The sequence below is a fragment of the Colias croceus genome, chromosome 10, assembly GCF_905220415.1.
Source record: "Colias croceus chromosome 10, ilColCroc2.1".
NCBI classification, from domain to species: Eukaryota; Metazoa; Arthropoda; class Insecta; order Lepidoptera; family Pieridae; genus Colias; species Colias croceus.
Genome location: NC_059546.1, coordinates 3064582 through 3085997, shown reverse-complemented (window position 1 = coordinate 3085997; position 21416 = coordinate 3064582). Strand labels below are relative to the sequence as shown.

Genomic DNA, 21416 nt, shown 5'->3' with positions numbered 1-21416 from the left:
GGACAGAACAAAAAGCATCTTCATGACCGCTTCTCTAATGTGAGCATTTGGTCTATGAAAACATAATGTTAAACGATAGCTCACGTGCTGGTGGCAAAGTTGGGCGGGTTGATTGTTATGGGTATATACACAAAGAGTTATAAGAATTCATCTATTTGAAAAAAAATGCGTCTGGAATTTTAAGTATTTTTTACGTTACTCAGCGTATGCAAAACTATAACCTCCTTTGAGCTTAGTATACCAACAGTGGGACACCCTGTATAATACCCCTCATGACAAAATAAAAAATATGGTTTAACTATGTATAAAAAAGTATTATCTCATATCAACATCCTGAGCGAAGCGGGGTACCACAGCTAGTTTCATGTTGAATTTTATTTGTAAACATAACAAAATATCAAATAATGAAACAATAATTATGAAGCTAATCAATTAATCTACACCATTATTGTTTGATATAATAAAATAACTACTTTTTATTTAATGCATCCATATGCATATAGTTACACAAATAACATAAATTTTACAATTTTTAACTGTTTATTCTAGCTAATCTGTGGAACGACTGGACCGGTTTTGATGGGAATTTTCTCTGTTAGAATATTATTGCTGATGTATTAAGTCACTTAGGACAACTTTATAAAATTTCTACGTTGAAGTGGCGGGGAGATCTAGAAAAACAGGAAAAACCGCTGGCAAAATCGTATCGCATAGTCAAAGGAATTCGCAATTTTTGTTGCCAAAGTTGCTATGTGCACATAATAAAAAGTGGATAATTTGCTTTTTTTTCTGTTATGCACAAAGTTCGTATTGTGTATTTCTCTAGTGGTCCACTCCGGTTTCGCCACTATCCAATCGTCCACATTTCTTCCGTCGTCAGGTCTGGTGGCCCTAGGATATACGGAAATAAGACATTTTATACCTAATTCAAGTTTGAATGGTCAATCCTCAATTTAATAAATTGGTGTTTTGACATTTGCCTGACCAAATTAGCTCCACTAATATTTTCATTTGTAAGGACTTGTGGGTACATGTAAATTTATCCTGTCAATGTGACCTTTTAAAAATTACAAAAATCCATTTTTGGTAAAAATAAAACAAAAAATGCTGTAAAAAGAGTAATTTATTTATAATTCACAAATAGACATTATGTACCAAATTCTGTTAATATTACAAATAATAACATTTCTTCGGACACCATCATAGGATCAATACGAAAATTCTTGTGACCAGCCTTAACATAATAATATGGTGGTTCGATTTGTTGATGAAAGCGAATGCGCGCAGAGGGCGTCCGTCAGTATGGCAACCGATATTGAGCCAAAACAGCATTTGATTTCAACAAATTTCGAATGTAAAGATAAATAATACAATTAACATTCTAATAATAATCTAAATCGACTAAATATAGTATAGACAAATCTAAAATAAAGAAAAAATAAGATTCCCTATTGGTAGCGTTGCAACATTGCAGCAAAATGACAAAGGAGTAACACTTGAACAATGTTCTTGGATAATATCAGTTTACATTATACACAGAGGAGAGGGAGCACCCGTGAAGACAATCAGTTCATCATTTAGGAATCAGCATTTTCGCTCCACACAGTTAAACTAGGTAACTGTTTACACCGCATTATAAATGTAACAAACCCATAGAAAATTTACATCAATAATTTCGCGGTCATCGCCCCAGCCTCCACTGTACCCCTCCACAAACTGTCTTCACATATTTCATGGCTGATTGCTTGCTGTTATACAATTTGTACAACACATAATAAAGACAATATGAATTTCTATGTAAATTAATGACAAAAATTCCATAGATTGAGCGTCCCAATGATTTTGGGGGATATAAACACAGTTTGCGCATACAATGAAGGCTGGGGCTGACCTCGAGGCATAATGTGCATGTAGCAAACCCTAATATACACGTAAACCGGCCGCTAGCACTTGTATAGCGCCGCAGCCGGTGTCACTCGTGAATTTACACTGAGCACTGAGTCACATGAGACACACAGACAGACGAACTTAATCTGAGCCGCCGTCGTCCGCGTCTTCTAAGAAGCTAAATTTGTTTGATGCTATGAAGTTCTGTAACAAACGAAAATAGATATTATCCACTGCAAGTTAATTGAATTTCAAAATTGTTTTCTAAAGATTAAAAAGTAAATGAACTTCAATTAATTGAAACAAGTTATGTACTTGTAATATGTAAAATCAGACCAAAACATAAAATCTTAAAATTTTTAATTTTCTCAAGAAAAGCGGTTCATTCTATTAATATTTTATAATTTATTATTATAAAAATGTCGGTGTATTGCGACCGAATTGCGTACAAACGCAGCACGGTGTCTAATAGACCCACTTTTGATATAGCACAATTTATAATATAAAACAATTATCACAATTAAACTGCAATTATTGGTTAATGTGCAAAATGTCTGATGCATATATAACATATTTTAAAAGTAAGAAACAAGTGTGGAAACACAAAATAGATGTTTCTCTAAACATACTTTCCGACTGTTGATCACAACAATGTAACTTGGCAAATCGCTTCAGTTTGTTTCCATGCACAAAGTTTGAATCATGTGCACGCACTATGTGTGCAACATACCGGTTTCTCCTGCTCCTTCAGCTTGGGCAGCGGCTTGTCCTCCAGGCTGTCGCGGCGGTCGCGCGAGCGGGACGGGCGGCCGTTGCGCTCGCCCCCCTCCCCCCGCTCCCCTTCTCCACCGCTCTCGGGCCCGCTGTCGCGGCGCTCGCAGTCGCGCGGCGGCCGCTCGGGCGTGCGGTCGCGGCTGGGCGCGCGCTCGCCGCTGTGCGCGCGCCCGTCTCTGTGCTCCGCGTCACGCGAGTAGTCGCGCCTGTTGTCGCGAGACTCGCGCGAGTAGTCGCGCGGCGCGTCCTTGTCGTCCTTCGAGTAGTCGCGGCGCTCGCGGTTGTAGCTGCGCGTGTCGCGCGGACGCTCGTCTGTTAAACAGTCATGATATAGAATTATTCGTCATATTGTGTTGCATTTAGTACATTGGTGTGAAGTTAGATAATAAATTAGATACGCTAATCTGTTGAGTTCTGTTTATCTTGCATTTTATGACTACATAAAGAAAATGAATTCATAAAACAAAATTTTATTTTTTACTTACCACGTCTAGGTGCAGCGCGACGGTCTCCAGAGTGATCATTCTGTGAAAGATAATTGTTTATTTAATAAAATAAATAACTTCACCGCATAATATTTTCATCATTATTGAACATTTTATTATTTATGCTTGCGTATAAAAAATGCAATAATATCTATGCATTATTCTTTTACCTTTCGTCCCCAGCGCGACTTTTCGTCAGCGGCCCGACGTGATTCTTCTTCCTGTTTCCTTAGGCGTTCTTCTATCTCACGCTCCCTAGACAAACATTAAAATAAATTAGTAATCAATTTAAGTATTCAGTTTAAACAACTTATTTTGTCAAAACACGTGTTTAATTAAAGTGATGCCACGCTTATGACGTCAAATCTTATAATGTTGGTGTATTGCGACCGAATTGCGTACGAACTCAACACGGTGTCTAATAGACCCACTTTTGTTCTAGCACAATTGTATAAAACAACGATCGCAATTATTAAAGTAACCGCAATTATTGGTTATTGTGCAAAAACATTATGGCGTATATTATCAATTCATTTAAGTAAAGGAACATAATTTTATAATATCATACATATGAAGAATTTCAAAAAACATTTATGTACACAGTAACATGTAACAAGTATAGTATGCTATCAACAAGAAGCTGGCAGTATCCATACTGTGATAGCAGTTAGCATAGCACATATTTTGTGACCGAAGCTTGTATTGGCTAATTACAACACATATGACAATAGAAATAGTGTTCTTAATACACCTATTACTATCAGTCTATAACTATCACTTATCACTTAATGTAAAGCATGTATCATTTGTTATTATGAAATCTACACTAATATTATAAAGAGGAAAACTTTGTTTGTTTGTTTGATTGTGATGAATAGGCTCATAAACTACTGGGCCGATTTTGATGAAATTTGTCACAGACAATCTTTAGACCCTGAGAAAGAACATAGGCTATTTTTTATTGCAAAATATGTACCACGGACGAAGCCGGGGCGGACCGCTAGTAAAAAATCTATACTACTATTATAAAGCTGAAGAGTTTGTTTGAACGCGCTAATCTCGGGAACTACTGGTCCGATTTGAAAAATTCTTTCGATGTTAGATAGCCCATTTATCGGCTATAATATATCATCACGCTACGACCAACAGGGGTGGAGCCACGGGGGTGAAACCGCGCGGAGCAGCTAGTTATAATATAAAAACTACAGTGCACTCACTTGGCAGCGGTGTCGACGGGCTTGGCGCCGCCGAAGACCGCGGGCGCCGCTTTGGGCGCGCGCTCGTCGGCCGCCGGCTCGGCCTCGCGCGGCACCGTGCGAGGCAGCAGGTTCAGCTTCGGCCGCTCGCGGGGCTTCTCCGCTGCAACAAAATATCAAAAATATTAAATTTATTGAGTAATGCCCGGTTCCTATATTTGAAAAACGATCCGTTTTAGTTACGAATAGTAGTATAATTAACCAAGCGTAAGCGAAAATCGTTCCTATAAAAAACGTCTCGTCAAGCAACTTACCGACGGCTTCCTACTGACGGATGGGAGGGTTACTATTAACGAACGGTAAGCATATTGTATGGAGAAGACAGTTTATCGCGTTCCTATAAATATTTTTAATGTCATTATGCTGTCAAAGTTACTATTCGTATAGCATTTTGTTTACCCGTCGATTTCGGGCGGTTAAGAGCCAGCGCGCACGAGCAACTTTGTCTCCGCAACTATTTTGTCTCCGCAACTATTTTGTCTCTCCACCCATGGGCTAGTATGAAAGTGCGCGCACGTAGCGACGCAACTCCCCATACAATTGATGGGAGAGACAAAATAGTTGCGGAGACAAAGTTGCTCGTGCGCGCTGGCTCTAAGAGCTAGCGCGCACGAGCAACTTTGTCTCCGCAACTATTTTGTCTCCGCAACTATTTTGTCTCTCCCTCCCATGGGCTAGTATGAAAGTGCGCGCACGTAGCGACGCAACTCCCCATACAAATTGATGGGAGAGACAAAATAGTTGCGGAGACAAAGTTGCTCGTGCGCGCTGGCTCTAAATTCTTACTATTTCATTGTTTCCGCTTCAATATCGAAATGTGGAGTTCAGATAGTGATAGAGAAGTGTTTAATATTATATCGAATTTCGGAAGAAGATAGTGGGCGTGAAAGAGTATATATTATAGAGAAAGAGTGGATTTTTTTGCGACCCTGGATTCTCACGAATTTCAATTGAGATTTCGACTTGATAAAGAATCTGTTGAACAATTACTTCTTGAAATTTATCCAGACGTACGAATAAAAGGAGCCAGGTTAGTTTAATGGAGGCATTAATATTATACCAAACACGTCTAACCTTATTACATACCTAATTTATGTTGTCATTTCAGGAATCATGGGGTATCTCCATAACATCAATTACTGTTGACGCTGAGGTTCTATGCTTTAGGCACAATATCGATATCAGTGGCAGACCTATTTCCCTTGGTCACGGCATCACGCGTGAACGGGTGGACCGATTTCGATAATTATTTTTTTTATAATGTTCCTTGAAGTACGAGGATGGTTATTATGGAAAGAAAACATAAACATGTACCAAGGGCGAAGCCGGGGCGGACCACTAGTATATATATGTGTCTATGTTTGCAATGTAGAAATCAATTTTTTAAACATTGTATTGTAAATAATAAAAAATAAATAAAAGTACATAATAAAATGGAATAAAAGTTTTATTTCTTTATAACTATGTTTAATTTTACATAGTAATATGTAACTACATAATATATGCCAAAGAACTGTCCTGTGATTCTTACACGACAACCCTCCATCGATTATCATCTTCTATATTATATTCCTTAACGCTGTAATAGGCTCTCTGAACTAAATACATTTTTTACATAAGATTTACATTTAGCACTACCTAACAAATTCTTTTTCTACCGTATGTCTAGATATATTGCTTAATAATATACAAAAATTAATTAGTTATTGTGTGTTCAGTATTTCAATTATTGTGTGTTCAGTATTTCAATTATTTCTTCATAATATTTGTCCATCATCCTTATTATGTTTGAATTTTTTGGCTGAAAATAAAAAGTTTTCCTGGTAGGTATTTGACCAATTTTTGCATTAAATGTGTTGGTCAACGAAGTCCAACATTCATCCTTTAATTTATTCGTAGAAGCATTAGTCTCCTTACTGGTTATAATAATTGAGCAATCTCGTCTTTACTCATAGCCTTCTTCGATTTCTGTAACAGAAATATGTTTGACTTTAAAAGTGTCCGAAGCAAAAAGTAAGCGGCAGACGATTTTAAAGAAGAAATATAAAGGCGTACTTACCGGCGTAATATCCATTTTTAATAAATATATAAACAGTGGTCGTTGTATTGTTATTCTTTAATTATAAAACTTGACAATGAATCATCAATCAACAATGAATGACAATAATTTGACAACTGACAAGCAATGCACGCGTGCGCGAGATAAACGTTCCGTTTTTGCTTTCTGTGTAACGCATTAGGTTGTTTAGAAGGAAAATTATCACGCAGATGTCTACAAATATATAGTTCTTTAGTATTAGTTCTTTATTAATAAGAAACTTTATTCTTAAAGTTTATAATTCGGCTGTATATTTAACTTATTTTGTCCTGAATTTTGTGTTATTTTAATTTCAATTTGGCTTATAACGAAACGCACATCTGTGAGTGAAGAGGGCTCGGTATTTTTATGACCAACGGATGTCCGTCGATAGCACGTCAAGAAATAAAATTGTGGAACGGTAATAACGACTCGTAGTTAGTTCTAGAAAAACGGATAGTAGCTTTGATACTATGACGATCCGTTGAATATAGGAACCGGGCATAAAAGTCATCTCTTTGGCACGTAAAGCGAACAAATAGAAGAAATACGCTATCCTTATTCTTCTCACATTTCCTTTCCTACCAGGTTGCCTGGCAGAGATTGCTGTGTAGCAATAAGGCCGCCTATTGTGCAAAATTTTTGTACTTCATTAATTTGTACCACATTTCCTTTACTGTTTTGTACAATGAAGTGTTCTAAATAAATAAATAAATACGGTTTCTGAAGTGGGATTACGAGTGGCCGAGAGGTCAGGCGTAATGGAGATCAGGTGTATATTATTTATGCAATGGATAAAATTAGCTAAATTAAGCACTACAAGTGTATAGAAGCTTTTTCTATTTTATACAAACTAACTTTAACATAGGTAAACGGATACGAATAAATTTAAAAAAAATACGAATACATATACACAAATATCGTAATACGGCGTCAAACATTATGAATTACCTTCTCTAGGCGGATCCCTCTCTCGATCCCGATCTCCAAATCCTCTACTGCCGAACCCTCTGCTGTCACGGCTGTAACAAATAAAATAACATATAATCTCTATTTTTAACCGACTTTTAAAAAGAAGGACAGGGTTCTCTCAACTGTATTTTATTTATGGATGTGTTACGTCAGAATTTTTGACTGGGTGAACTGATTTTACAAATTCCTTTGTTATTTGAAATGCTGCTGTCTGTCATGTGGTCTCATTTAAATTTAGTTTATTTCTGACAATTTGAACGAAGCTATTATATTTTGTTAAAAAAGAAATTATATTAGTCCTCATATACATTTAAAAATCTATATCATCAAATTTAATACCACAAATTACACTTAGCTTACGAAAACACAGCTGAATAAGAAGGTATTTACCTAAAGCCGCCGCCCTCTCTGTCAGCGGTCCGGAACCCGTCTCGGCCGCCGTACCCGCTCCTTTCACCGTCGCGACCGTAACCTCGCTGCTCTCTGAACAATCAATATTACTACTTTAGCCTTTAATTTTTAATGCTCTAAATATATATTGGTTCTAATAGGCATGACGAAAGATTTTGAAATCCTCTTCCATAATGTGTGTATACGTTTACTATACAAGAAAAACCCTATATTTCAGTAATATACTTAAATTTAACGAAGATAAAAGCCATTTTTCAAAAAATATTTATCAACTGTTCCAAAACAGCTCGGAGGTGTCATGGCGTAAGCGTGACGTCACTCTTTAGTAAATACGTAATTATTTGTATGCATTGCGAAGAAAATTAAAGAAATATTTATTTAATATGACGTGTTATAGAAACAAATTTCAAAGTTTATAAGTGGTGTGCAGTATTGCAGTGTGAATCCACATTAAAATTATACTCAAAAATGTGTTAGTATACGAGAAAATAATAAGAAATGATTGTATAAAGTTGGCGCGGAGAACCCCGAAACCACGTATTCGTGAATTCGCAATTATATTTCTGTTCTGAGTCGATAAAGCATACGTGAAACAATAGAAAATAAATAAAAATGCGTATTCATAACATATTCATAACAACAAAATACATCTGACGTGAGTTGTTTACTTAAGCGTGACGTCAAAATGGCGAACTGCTGAATTTCAATGTTTTATTTTATTGATTATCTCATTAATCTTAGTGTTTTTGAGATTTTTAAGTCACTATATTGAATTTATTTATTATACATTTTCCCTTAAAATCACTAATACGATCATTTATGGATACTGTCGTCATGCCTATTAAGACAAGTACGCTACCATAAAATATAAATTACTATACTTTATGGTAGAGACAATAGTTTATGATTGCAATAAAATAATGTTGGTATATAGCGACCGAATAACATATAAATAATGTAACACGGTGTCTTGTTAACCTCTTTAATCTAGCACAAATAGATATAATCTATCTACAAATAAAATCAGTATGATCTTAATTGTAGTTTATTGTGCAAATTGTATAGTTATTTATCTAAAATTGTTTTAATATAAAACAAGGTAATAATCGTAAAAGCAACATTAGTAGCAACAAAGTGTAAAGTTGTTTTGTTTTATGTACCAATGGAAAAAATGATTGTGATTATGAAAGATATACGACGTGATAAAATATCTATTGTGATATAGTAAAAATTGAGTGTATGTATATTAATTTAATATATTTAAATCATATTGAGTTTACCTACAATAATGTTATATAGATTTTACCATTTACAAGTTAAAAGTAAATGAATAAACTCGACAATTATTTAATCCATTGGGAAACTTGAATTTTTAGTTATACCATGTCAAATCGAGTGGAACAAAGTTTTATAACTTAAGTGTTTTCATGAATAACAAAATTAATATTATCCCTGGCCATATCTACCTTCATGTAGTATATAAAAGTAGTTTCATGTAGTTTATGAATGTAAAATGTATGAATGTATATTATATATGTATGTTTATCAGCCATCTGGTTTCCATAACACAAGCGAAAGTTTAGTATGAGATCAGATCGTGCCGTGTGTGAAAATTGTCCCGAAATTTTTTTATTTTTATTTATATTGTTTAAGCATGTTTGTATGTGTATATTAGGATATTACCTATCCGCATACCGATCTCTGCCGTACGAGTCCCGTCCTCCGTACGGCGTGCGCGGTGGCTCAGCGGGCCGCTCGGCGTCACGCCACGCGCCCGGCTTGTTGTCCGCGCTCGCTGACATTGTGCAAATAACACGTGGGTTTTTATGTATTTGGACTTTTTAAGGTTATGTTAAAGGGTTGAGGCTTTATTGTTGAGGAAATACAGTAGTAATGGAACATCGAAAATTGTAAAATGTTCTATTGTTATGTTTATGTCAATGAGAAAATACAAAATTGTAAAGTTGTTTTTTTTGTCATTAATTTTAAAGCTATTGATTATTCATCGAGACAAAAAATATAGTAAAACATAATTATTTAAAAGCTATTGAGCAAGAAATGCAGTGATAATGCCACTATTATCTATCTGCGAGTTAACATAAGTATCTTAAAAGATCATCAGTATCAGCTATTATTGTTACCAAAAATCTAAAATATTCAAACTCCTTACATATAATATGTATTTATTCATCACATGACATTCAACATATTATGCTAATAAGCCATAAATTTTCCATGTTCCACAACTTGTTTATAGTAATAGGTCACTCAGAGTGAATATGGATCGAGTGAGCTGTAGACTAGTCTGAATCGAGTTACGGGTGACCCGCGTCACAGATTGAACTAAAAATGCTGGTCACAGGAATTTTCAACAATCAGTACAGCCACATCTAACCTCGACTAGCCATACGATTGGTTTTTCTGGTCTCCCTGTCAGTGTTGTGAACACCGCTCCCTTCTAGAGAGTTCCAATGGTGACCACAACGCACCTACGACCTTTACTCAGACCTTCCCGAGACATAGCGAGTAACTATGAATTATCAACAAAAAATGCAATGAGCACGATTTTTTTCTATACAAAAATAATTGTTGTTGATAATTGTACTCTGTATGTGTGTCCCAAGTGTGACATTACAGCTCACCCAAAACCACACTCACTATTTACATCATCGTGACACTATGTGATTCTTTAGGTATAAAAATCTAGCTATCTAATCTACCTACTTACACTACATAGTAATTTTCAGTTTCAGTTTATTTAAGAAATAGCCATTTACACATTTTTATGCTGAAGAAAGTGCATGATAACATAATTGCCAACATTCCTTCACATCTTAAATCTTAATGCATGAAATCCAATTAAAAATAAAACAACTAGCAATATTTTCAAGTAATTATCCAAGGTTCTTCATGTTATGTTATTTAATTCTACAATATACCATGACATGTGGTAATTGTAAAGAATTTACATATTTTGTCCTAAAAATGTTAACTTAGATATCATTATCTTTTTTGAAGATTTTTGTTTCTATTGAAAATGGTCCAATTACTTGGACCAATTTTAGAGATTGTCTCACTAATAGAAAGTAAGGCTGTAGCACAGCTAAGACGGAGCTGGGACAAGTCTTGTATAAAGAGAGTACTCACAGTCCCGCTCACGGTCACGGTCGCGGCCCATATCGCGGTCGCGACCCATGTCACGGTCGCGGCCCATGTCGCGGTTGTCACGGTCAGCTGGTCGCGCCCGTGACGGCTCCGGCACCGCGCGGGGACCTGAACGCCAGTCGCCCATCGTGCGCTCTGGATCGTATTCTCTGTAACAATGGAGATAAAAATAACGTATAATAGTATAGAGAATAAAGTTTCAAGTACTTGAGGAAGGTTGCTTGTATTTTACATAGCAATTTATGGTGAAATATTCCTGCATTTTGTCAGATTTCCAGTTTGCAAAAATAATTTCAATACTTGTTCTGAATGTGGGAAATTATAGGTAACTACAAAAAAATATCGAATTTATGCAACAAAGTCACTGTCAAAACATGCCAAGAAATACATTGGTTTAGATTTTACTTTCCTATACTTAACTTATGGCTGCGAGACCTGGTCATTGACCAAATCGCTCAGGGAAAAACTAGCAATATGTCAAAGGGCAATGGAGCGAAGTATGACAGGCGCACGAAGACAGGATCGGATTAGAAACACCACCCTAAGATCGAAAACGAAATTGACAGATATACCTACTCAAAAGAATAGACAAACAAAAATGGCGATGGGCAGGGCACATGATGCGTGACAAAAATGAGAAATGGAGCAAGGCTACAACAGAGTGGTACCCAAGAGATGGAAAACGAAATAGAGGAAGGCAAAAAGTAAAATGGGAAGACGATCTGAAACTGACGGCAGGTGCAAAGTGGAGAAGGGTGGCAAATGACAGAAACCAGTGGAAGTTTTTGGAGGAGGCCTATGCCAACAGGCACACTGAAATTAGAGACATATTGTAAAATAAACTAAAATTTATTTATGTATAGTGTTAGATTATGTTGAATTGTTTACTGATTTCAGAATAAAGGGCTTTATTATTTATTATTATTTTATACCTAACTTGTTATTACATAATTTTTTTTTTTGCATAAACATAATTTCCTTTATATCCCACATTTTCTATGAAGTCTTAAAGCTTCTCAGTCTTCCATGTCACATATTTTTAGTAACAATAATTATTTGAAGTAAATACATACAGTACACAACAGTACTTATACCTAAAAAAATCGTAAATTTTACCTGTCGCGATCGGAGCGGCCGCTCCTGCCCATGCCGCGGCGATCATTCTCCTTTGTGTAAACTTCTATTCTTATCCTTCTGCCTCCTATTGTCTGTTGAGCAAACAATATTTATTTGCAACTCTCTTTGTCAACGCTCGCTGAGAACTTATTGTGTTCAAGAAACCTTATTGTTTGTTTTCAAGGAAATTGTGTACTTTTAAAGTTTCGATTTGAATGATTCTATATAGCTTATATAACTTGTTTGAAGTATTAAAAATAAGAAACATAAAAAGAAAAAATTACAACAAAGATAATAGCAGATTAAGGATTGCTAAACAGATAAATGTATTACATATTACAGGAATTTATTTCATACCTTGCATTTATATACACACAAGAAAGTGAAAGTTCAAACAAAACGAAAAAAATAGGGTAAAAAATTCCATAATTCAAATTAATAAATAAATGTCTGTATTGAACAAAGAATTTAACTTACAAGATCAGATATGTTCATGGCATTGACAAGGCTCTCCCTGTCTTCAAAATCTATGTAACCATAACCTTTTAATCGGTCCCCCTCTCTTGGCAGTCTCAGGTTGGATATCTGTAACAACAAAGATATCATAAAACATTTCATCAAACAAAACTGAAAAATATTGAAAATTGTTGTACACAGTTTACAGTTGCTAAAATTTGGTAAGGACATAATATTATTGTTTTTAGTTGCTATAATGATTTCCTAAAATTATAAAATAACTTACTTTGAATCATATTATTTTGTAAAGAAAAAACTATAAAATTATTTATAACAATCAAGTCAGAAGATAAAATATAAAATGTATAAGATTAAAGTCTTCCTTCTACTATAAGTCTTCATAATTTAAGGTGAAACCTGTTCTTCTAGAGATGTAGACAAGGGTATGTTTTAATGTGAGTAATTGTAAGAATATAACCACTTAAACACATGATTATTAATAGTATATCACATAACCAATAACTTTTTTATTGCAATTATTCCAAATTTTATTTCAAACTAGCTGCGCTTCACGATTTCACCCCAGTGGCTCCGCTCCTGTTGGTCTTAGGAGTATAGCCTATAGACTTCCTCAACAAATAGGCTATCTAACACTGTAAGAATTTTTCTAATCGGAACGGTAGTTCCTGGGATTAAAATTGTATTAATGTCCCGCCAAAACCTATTTTCATTTTTCTTCTAGAAAATGAACCACTGGTTGTTTAAGTAGGACCGAGGCTATGTATGTAAAGAAATTTGATATTCAATTACCATTGTTTAAAATAAAGAATGTTTATGTTTTAAATTAAAAAAAGTAATAAGCAAATATTATATTTGACTACCAAACTTACCTTAAGTCCTTCAAACAGGTCAGAAATGGCGCTATCATCAACATCATATGGCAAGTTAGATATATGAGCGATGTACGGGGGCCGCTGTGGGATGCTCTCGTCGTCGACCGCGAGCCCGCCGCGGGCTGCGCGAGACGCGGACGGGAGCACCACCTGTGTGCGCGCACGGGACCCCGAGTGGCCATAGCTTGCTGTATAGATTATAGGTGTTAATAGACTGTGTTTGGTATTCGGAATAGCATTTGTAGACTATGTATGTATGTTTGAAAATATTGTATTGTTGGCAATATTATTTTACCGTCAAATGAAATTGTGCTGAATTGTTTTAGTGTTACAAACAAAATAGTATAACCCTTTTTATAAATATCTAAAACAAATAACAATGTTTGTTGTTTTAACTAATATCTGAAATATATGGATCAGTATTGAAGGGAGTAAGTTAATTTTCAAAAATTATTAAGTTTTTCCACTAATTCTAATTATTAAACTGTATACATCAGCAGTTTTTTTTAATTGCATTAAAAATAATATTTTGTGGCCAATAAAAAAGCCAATGCAGCAGCTTGATTCTATATGCATTAGATGGCTTTAATTTAATAATGACATTCTTAAATTAAAAGAAAATTCTAATGATCATGACATAACTCATGGTGAAAGGTAATGGACAATTTCTTCATAAGATATAAATATTATTATGAAGATGATTGATATCAGTTTATCATTTAATGCTCCTGCAATTTTGTATTGTGATAAATCAGTAAAAATGGTAATCATTAAAAATAATTATTGACACAATTAAAATTATATTATCAAACAATATCTGAAATATAGAGAATTTATGCTTGATTATTATAAAACCCTCAGTATATTGGGGAGCAAGCCAATGAAAGACTAGTCTGAATTGAGTTATGACCGTGTAGTCATCTCGTAGATTATGCTAAAAGTGCAAGTCGTGGGAAATTCCAACAATAATAATGCCAACACCTCCACTACAGCGAACTTGCTGAGCATCATAAGCTTGACATTATACTGTGATTTCTGGTCTCCCCACCTTCCATATTATGGAAGCATCCGGCTAGAAAGTAAAGGAAACACAATTGACCTTTGCTCAGACCTTCCCGGGGTGAGGAGAGTGACTAAGGCTGGTTGCAGAGCTTGACCGACCGTCAGTGCGTACCGTCGGTCCTGACGATACGCATCAACAATTGTATGACTATGACACTAATGCGCATGACAATACGCGTGCGTATGGTCGGTCTAGCTATGAAAGGTTTTATGAATTTCCATACATATGACAAGCGCGACTGACGTACGCACTGACGGTCGGTCAAGCTCTGCAACCAGCCTAACACTCTGAATGTGCACCCCAAGTACGAGATTAACATTGGCTTGCCTTTACCCCTGTATCATCATAGGGTTTACAAGTAAGAGGAAAATTACAGTTGACTGACAAACTTGGCACTTACGTTCTTCATTTTCTGGATCGGCCCAGCTGTTTGCTGTGGCAATTGTAGTGGGCTCGGCAATAATGTCTGTGATGTTGGCTTTGACCCATTTTGGCTTTTTGGTCTTCTTGCCTGCAACAAATATGTGTTAAGCAATTTGTTTTGGTTATATACAGTACAAATGCTACTCGAAACTGTAACCAGAGTGCATGAAATGATGACGCATTGTAAGTGAACGACCTACTCCGATTTTAGAAGCGGTTTTAATGGTAAGGTAAGGACACCAGGATTATAGCATTTTCAGTCTTTATAATGTTTCATAGCAAAATATGAGTTAAATATAGAGGTTTGTATAAATTAATAAAAGGAACTTAGAACGAAAAGTTAAAAATGTGGCCACGCGGTAAATCCAAACGTCTGCAGAGGTGAATAGATGACACGTTAGCAATGTAATCTATTTTTCTTACCTATGAAATTTGTTTATTTACATTAACTAAATATTTGGCAACAAAAATCATGCATTAAAAGCGTAAAAAACTCTTAAAATTCTCTAAAAAACCAAGGTTTTTCATGTGACAAAATTAATAGTACTAACCTGTAGCGGCCATATTACAAGGCTGGGGCCAGTGTTGCCATTGATTAATTATCTGTCTGCAGTCAAACTTCTATTGCCAGTTTTATAAAATATTGTAACCAGTGCTACCATTAGTAATAATGTATATAATTAACTGTGGTAATTAATAATTATTTCAAACCACCACGCAAACCACCTATTTATTGATTATATAACTTACAATGTAGTTTAAAATATAGAAAAAGCAAATCGTTGCTGAAGCTAATCTTTCTGCTTTTTTATTTTTATCTTGAGTAAAGTAACTTAAGGCCGCTGCATACGTGACGGGAAAATACCTCGGACGGGACGTGAGCGGGACGGGCACGTGATTGCCACGTTCAAAACGGGAACGTGGTGCTAACGCATACGTACCGTGGCATTGATTCGGATCTAACGTGCTAGTGTTGTGAACAACGAAAGATGGATTTTTCAATTCAAGAATTGGCTTTAATTATTATTTATTTTTTTATTAATTATTTATTTATTAATTTAAACTAAACAATACTGTTTTTGATTTATAAGCTTAAGATGTTTCATTTTTATATTTTTGGTAATAATGCCGCCATAAAACAAAAATATTATGCACTAAAATTATTTTGGCATTTTAAACATAAAATACGTAATTCAGAACACGATGAAGTGTCACAGGAATCATCATAGGTGAAAAGGACTAAGTATAGTTAGGAATACCACAATATAATCAGTGTATTGCACTGAGTGGCAGGCCTATTGTGGAATACATTATATTTAAGTTAGATTTAAGTTTCTTGTTTCTTTTTTTGTATTTTTGGTATGTATCCATAATAAACGTATTTTCATTTCATTTTCATTCATTTCATTTCATATATTCATTAAATAACACTAACCGTTTTCACTGTATGACAATTTCACAGCAATTTTACGCCATAAATAATTTTTATACTTTGTGTCTAAATATTGTGGGTTCGCTATACTATACAACGCTGGATATGAGCGAACACATTCGATCAGTTTTTCGTCGTCCATTTTCGATACTTGGAAGGCGTCACTATTAATCTCTCCGGCACGAACGGAGCGACTGTGCATACGTAGCGAAATCACGGACGGGACGGGGCACGTGCGGGACGGGACGTGCTAAACATCGTCGGCGACGATATTTTTCCCGTCCACGTTCCCGTCCCGTCGATGTTCCCGTGACATATGCGTATTTGGATACATTTTGTATGCAACGATGTTTCCAAAACTTCCCGTCACGTCCCGTCCGGGTAAAATCCCGTCACGTATGCAGCGGCCTTTACAGTACTGAGATACGGGCTTTTTGGGCGTTGGATGACACTGTCAGATGGTTTGCCGACCGTTAACCACACCACCACACCCAACCACACCAAACAATAATTTTAAACGATCTGTCATCAGCAGTATTATCAAACGCTTTTCCGAATTTCACCATTCGCCAAATATTCCGGGTAGAAATAAGGCAAAACAGACAGCACCTGAGGAGTATGTTCTTTGGACAGCACTCAACTCGGTTTTGAATAAACAATTAAAAAAAATGAAAAATGTCCATATATTCGATTTTGTTTGATATAATACCATTCAGCATGGGCGTAGCCACGGTGGGGCAGGGTGGGGCGCTTGCCCCATCCAGGCTTTGACCTGGAAGGTACCTAACCAAATCTAAAAATTGAATTATCCAGGTACTAACTACTAAGCTTAATATCCGTAAGAAAATTCACACTCGATTCTCGAAAGTCGACAGTCGACACAGAAAATGAGACCAAAACATTAGTCAGCGACCAAACGGCTGAAGATAGGGACACATTTTGGATCTATTTCGTGATGTGGTAGGTGAACAATAAGGTGTTTTGAATAAGAATAATTCGAATAACGAATTACACACGAAAGTTCGCAAGCGCGTTCGCAAGCGCGTTCGCAGGCGCGTTAGCAGGCGCGTTCGCAGGCGCGTTCGCAGGCGCGTTCGCAAGGCGCGTTAGCAGGCGCGTTCGCAGGCGCGTTAGCAGGCGCGTTCGCAAGGCGCGTTCGCAGGCGCGTTCGCAGGCGCGTTCGCAGGCGCGTTAGCAGGCGCGTTCGCAGGCGCGTTCGCAGGCGCGTTCGCAGGCGCGTTCGCAGGCGCGTTCGCAGGCGCGTTCGCAGGCGCGTTCGCAGGCGCGTTCGCAGGCGCGTTCGCAGGCGCGTTCGCAGGCGCGTTCGCAGGCGCGTTCGCAGGCGCGTTCGCAGGCGCGTTCGCAGGCGCGTTCGCAGGCGCGTTCGCAGGCGCGTTCGCAGGCGCGTTCGCAGGCGCGTTCGCAGGCGCGTTCGCAGGCGCGTTCGCAGGCGCGTTCGCAGGCGCGTTCTCAGGCGCGTTCGCAGGCGCGTTCGCAGGCGCGTTCGCAGGCGCGTTCGTAGGCGCGTTCGCAGGCGCGTTCGCAGGCGCGTTCGCAGGCGCGTTCGCAGGCGCGTTCGCAGGCGCGTTCGCAGGCGCGTTCGCAGGCGCGTTCGCAGGCGCGTTCGCAGGCGCGTTCGCAGGCGCGTTCGCAGGCGCGTTCGCAGGCGCGTTCGCAGGCGCGTTCGCAGGCGCGTTCGCAGGCGCGTTCGCAGGCGCGTTCGCAGGCGCGTTCGCAGGCGCGTTCGCAGGCGCGTTCGCAGGCGCGTTCGCAGGCGCGTTCGCAGGCGCGTTCGCAGGCGCGTTCGCAGGCGCGTTCGCAGGCGCGTTCGCAGGCGCGTTCGTAGGCGCGTTCGCAGGCGCGTTCGCAGGCGCGTTCGCAGGCGCGTTCGCAGGCGCGTTCGCAGGCGCGTTCGCAGGCGCGTTCGCAGGCGCGTTCGCAGGCGCGTTCGCAGGCGCGTTCGCAGGCGCGTTCGCAGGCGCGTTCGCAGGCGCGTTCGCAGGCGCGTTCGCAGGCGCGTTCGCAGGCGCGTTCGCAGGCGCGTTCGCAGGCGCGTTCGCAGGCGCGTTCGCAGGCGCGTTCGCAGGCGCGTTCGCAGGCGCGTTCGCAGGCGCGTTCGCAGGCGCGTTCGCAGGCGCGTTCGCAGGCGCGTTCGCAGGCGCGTTCGCAGGCGCGTTCGCAGGCGCGTTCGCAGGCGCGTTCTCAGGCGCGTTCGCAGGCGCGTTCGCAGGCGCGTTCGCAGGCGCGTTCGCAGGCGCGTTCGCAGGCGCGTTCGCAGGCGCGTTCGCAGGCGCGTTCGCAGGCGCGTTGAAATGACTTTTGAAATGACGTTGAATGAGGTTCGAAGACCTGGATATGACTTTGGGTACATACAGTTGCTAGTAACATATTATTTTTTTATTGTTGCCCCACCTTGAGCCCATGGCTAGCTACGCCCATGCCATTCAGTCTTTAGATAGGTACCTATTGCAAGTTGAAATCAGTTCTTACCTCTTTTTGACTTCCATGCGTATTGCTAAATCGCTTCATTTAGTTGAGTTTGAAGCGATACTATTGGTTATTTACAAACTCATACCTCGATAAATATCCTCGCACGTTATTGGTGGAAAAGCACCCTTATTCTGTGGTATATTAAAACGGTAACGACCGTGGCCGTTTAGGCTTCTTTTCCATCCGAATTATGCCATGCAGCGCAATACTGTGAGGATTTAATAGATGATAAGCTGTGAATCTATGTGACTATTTCCAATGAAACGAAGCTATATACATATTACGTAGCTACGCGAGGAAATCTTGTTTACAAAGATGTTATCATTGACTCAATAATTAAATATAAATAATGAATAATTTTTTAATGATAATAAAATAAAAATAACTTTCACAATCTTCTATATAAAAATTAACCCTATTATCCTTGGTCACAGACCACGGTATGGCCCGTGACCGCCTGACGCCATGGTATCACGCGTGAACGGTGAACGGCTGTTCTGATTCCGATAATTCTTATTTTGATGTGTTCTTATTTTATAGATTATCTGTATTACGGGTACCGATATCCTATAATAGATATAAAATTTCTTTTAAAAATATTATTATTATAGGTAAATAATCAATATACAGTACTTATCATGTCAGAGAGCTCGCTTACATGTTTTTATTGAGGTGGTCACTGGGCGGTGGGCCCGACGCCCGTCCGCGGCCTGGCAATATTTTTATTTCTAAAATCATGCCAATAAATGAAAATCAATTGAATTTTTATATGTAAATATTATATTATATTATTTTTGTCTCAATATATTTAATTAAGATAATCTAACAAGGACAACCGCTTCCTGGTAGCCGGTAGGCTGACATAAAAAAATAATAATAATAATGGCGGCATATTTTTAAGTTTGCCACTTCTTGGTTTGCCACTTAAAAGTTGGCGCCATTTTTTTTTAATCTCCATGAAAGAAAAAAATCTTAAATCTTCCTATCGACGCATATCTATAATATAAAAATGAATCGCGAAATGTGTTGGTAAGCGCATAACTCGAGAACAACTGAACCGATTTCGTTAATAATTCTTTTTTTTATTACATTTCTTGAAGTACGAGGATGGTTCTTATGGAGAGAAAACGTAAAAATGTACCACGGACGAAGCCGGGGCGGACCGCTAGTCCCAAATAAAGGTAGGTACATACCTAGGTACTGCAACTTGACTGCAACAAAGAGTGAGCAATAAGGTTTTTTGATAATTCGTCGCATAAGATATTATGTAGGGTAACTTACTACCTATGAAATTCCGTCTGTTTTGAAGCAATAAGTAATAACGACTTTGTGTGCCTAGTAAAAAATAAAAGAAGTCGAGGATTATTTTAGGTATTTTATATATTCAATAACTAACTATTGTGCAACAAATATATCCTACTCCTACTAATATTATAAATGCGAAAGTTAGTGAGGATGTGTGTGTGTCTGTTTGTTACTCTTCTACACAAATACTACTGAACCGATTACAATGAAATTTAGGCACTCATATAGAGGGTAACTTGGATTACCACATAGGATAGGTTTCATCCCGGAAATCCCACGGGAACGGGAACTATGCGGGTTTTTCTTTCAAAACGCGGGCGAAGCCGCGGGCGGAAAGCTAGTTATATATGTATAATACATACAAAGTATATACATACATATACATAATGTATTTGTAGCACAAAAGCTTTTTAAAAATTTTATCTTTTGCACAAAAAAAATTGTTGTTTATTTGAACGCGCTTATCTAATGTATGACTGATTTCAAGAATCGGATGAACCTCAATCCATATCCCGTCCGATTAGGGCCCTTCTGGCCTTCTCCACTCAAGCGACAGCTCAAGCCGAGGTTCGTGGTCCCCGTCAAGGGGGGACGCCCTTGTGCATGTCGCTACCAGGGTGAACCTTCAGTTCACCCCCGCGTCCGCGTTAAAATGTAGTAGCCCTTCTGGCTAACATTGAGAAACACCTTACAAAAAAAAAAAAAAAAACGGATCCATATTAGATCTACCTACATTTTACCTGTATTTTGATGAGATTCTTTTGTATTTGTTTTTATTAGAGGTCAAACATGATCACATGATCCCATCCCCGAGTTGATTGTACTATTTAACCGACTTCAAAAAAAAGGAGGAGGTTATCAATTCGGCCGGTATATTTTTTTTTTATGTATGTACACCGATTACTCCAAGGTTTCTGAACCGATTTACGTGATTCTTTTTTTGTTCGATGCGGGATGGTGTCGAATTGGTCCCATAAAAATTTTATTCGGATAGGCCCAGTAGTTTTTATTTTATGAGCATTTTTGTCTGTAGGTATTTGTAAATTTTGCAAGTGCAAGTTTGAAGTCGGTTGTTTTTATTTTAACGCAGTTATCACTTGTGCAGCCTGTAGCTTTAGCTACCATGTAGCTATCAGTGGCGGTTGGCAGCAGGCAGACCAGCCATGTCAAAAAAGAGGATATTATAACCACTACGTACCTAATAACAACTC

The 21416-nt window shown here is 38.1% G+C and overlaps 1 protein-coding gene across 2 annotated transcripts; it reads right to left on the bottom strand.

Annotated features, from left to right (window-relative positions):
- Positions 1-1105: 1105 nt before the first annotated feature.
- On the bottom strand, positions 1106-15591 carry LOC123694743 (eukaryotic translation initiation factor 4B). Of its 2 annotated transcripts, none has more exons than XM_045640293.1 (14): positions 15530-15591; positions 14956-15066; positions 13490-13680; positions 12621-12728; positions 12144-12235; positions 11010-11176; positions 9546-9657; positions 7842-7934; positions 7431-7501; positions 4364-4505; positions 3317-3401; positions 3147-3186; positions 2618-2973; positions 1106-2091 (listed from the first exon to the last, which is right to left on the bottom strand). In XM_045640293.1, exons 1-14 carry the CDS (start codon positions 15540-15542, stop codon positions 2029-2031), a joined length of 1644 nt encoding a protein of 547 aa, XP_045496249.1. In that variant the 5' UTR covers positions 15543-15591; the 3' UTR covers positions 1106-2028. The 2 variants fall into 2 exon arrangements, with proteins under 2 accessions (XP_045496249.1, XP_045496250.1); XM_045640294.1 differs by having other exon boundaries at positions 9558-9657.
- Positions 15592-21416: the final 5825 nt, after the last annotated feature.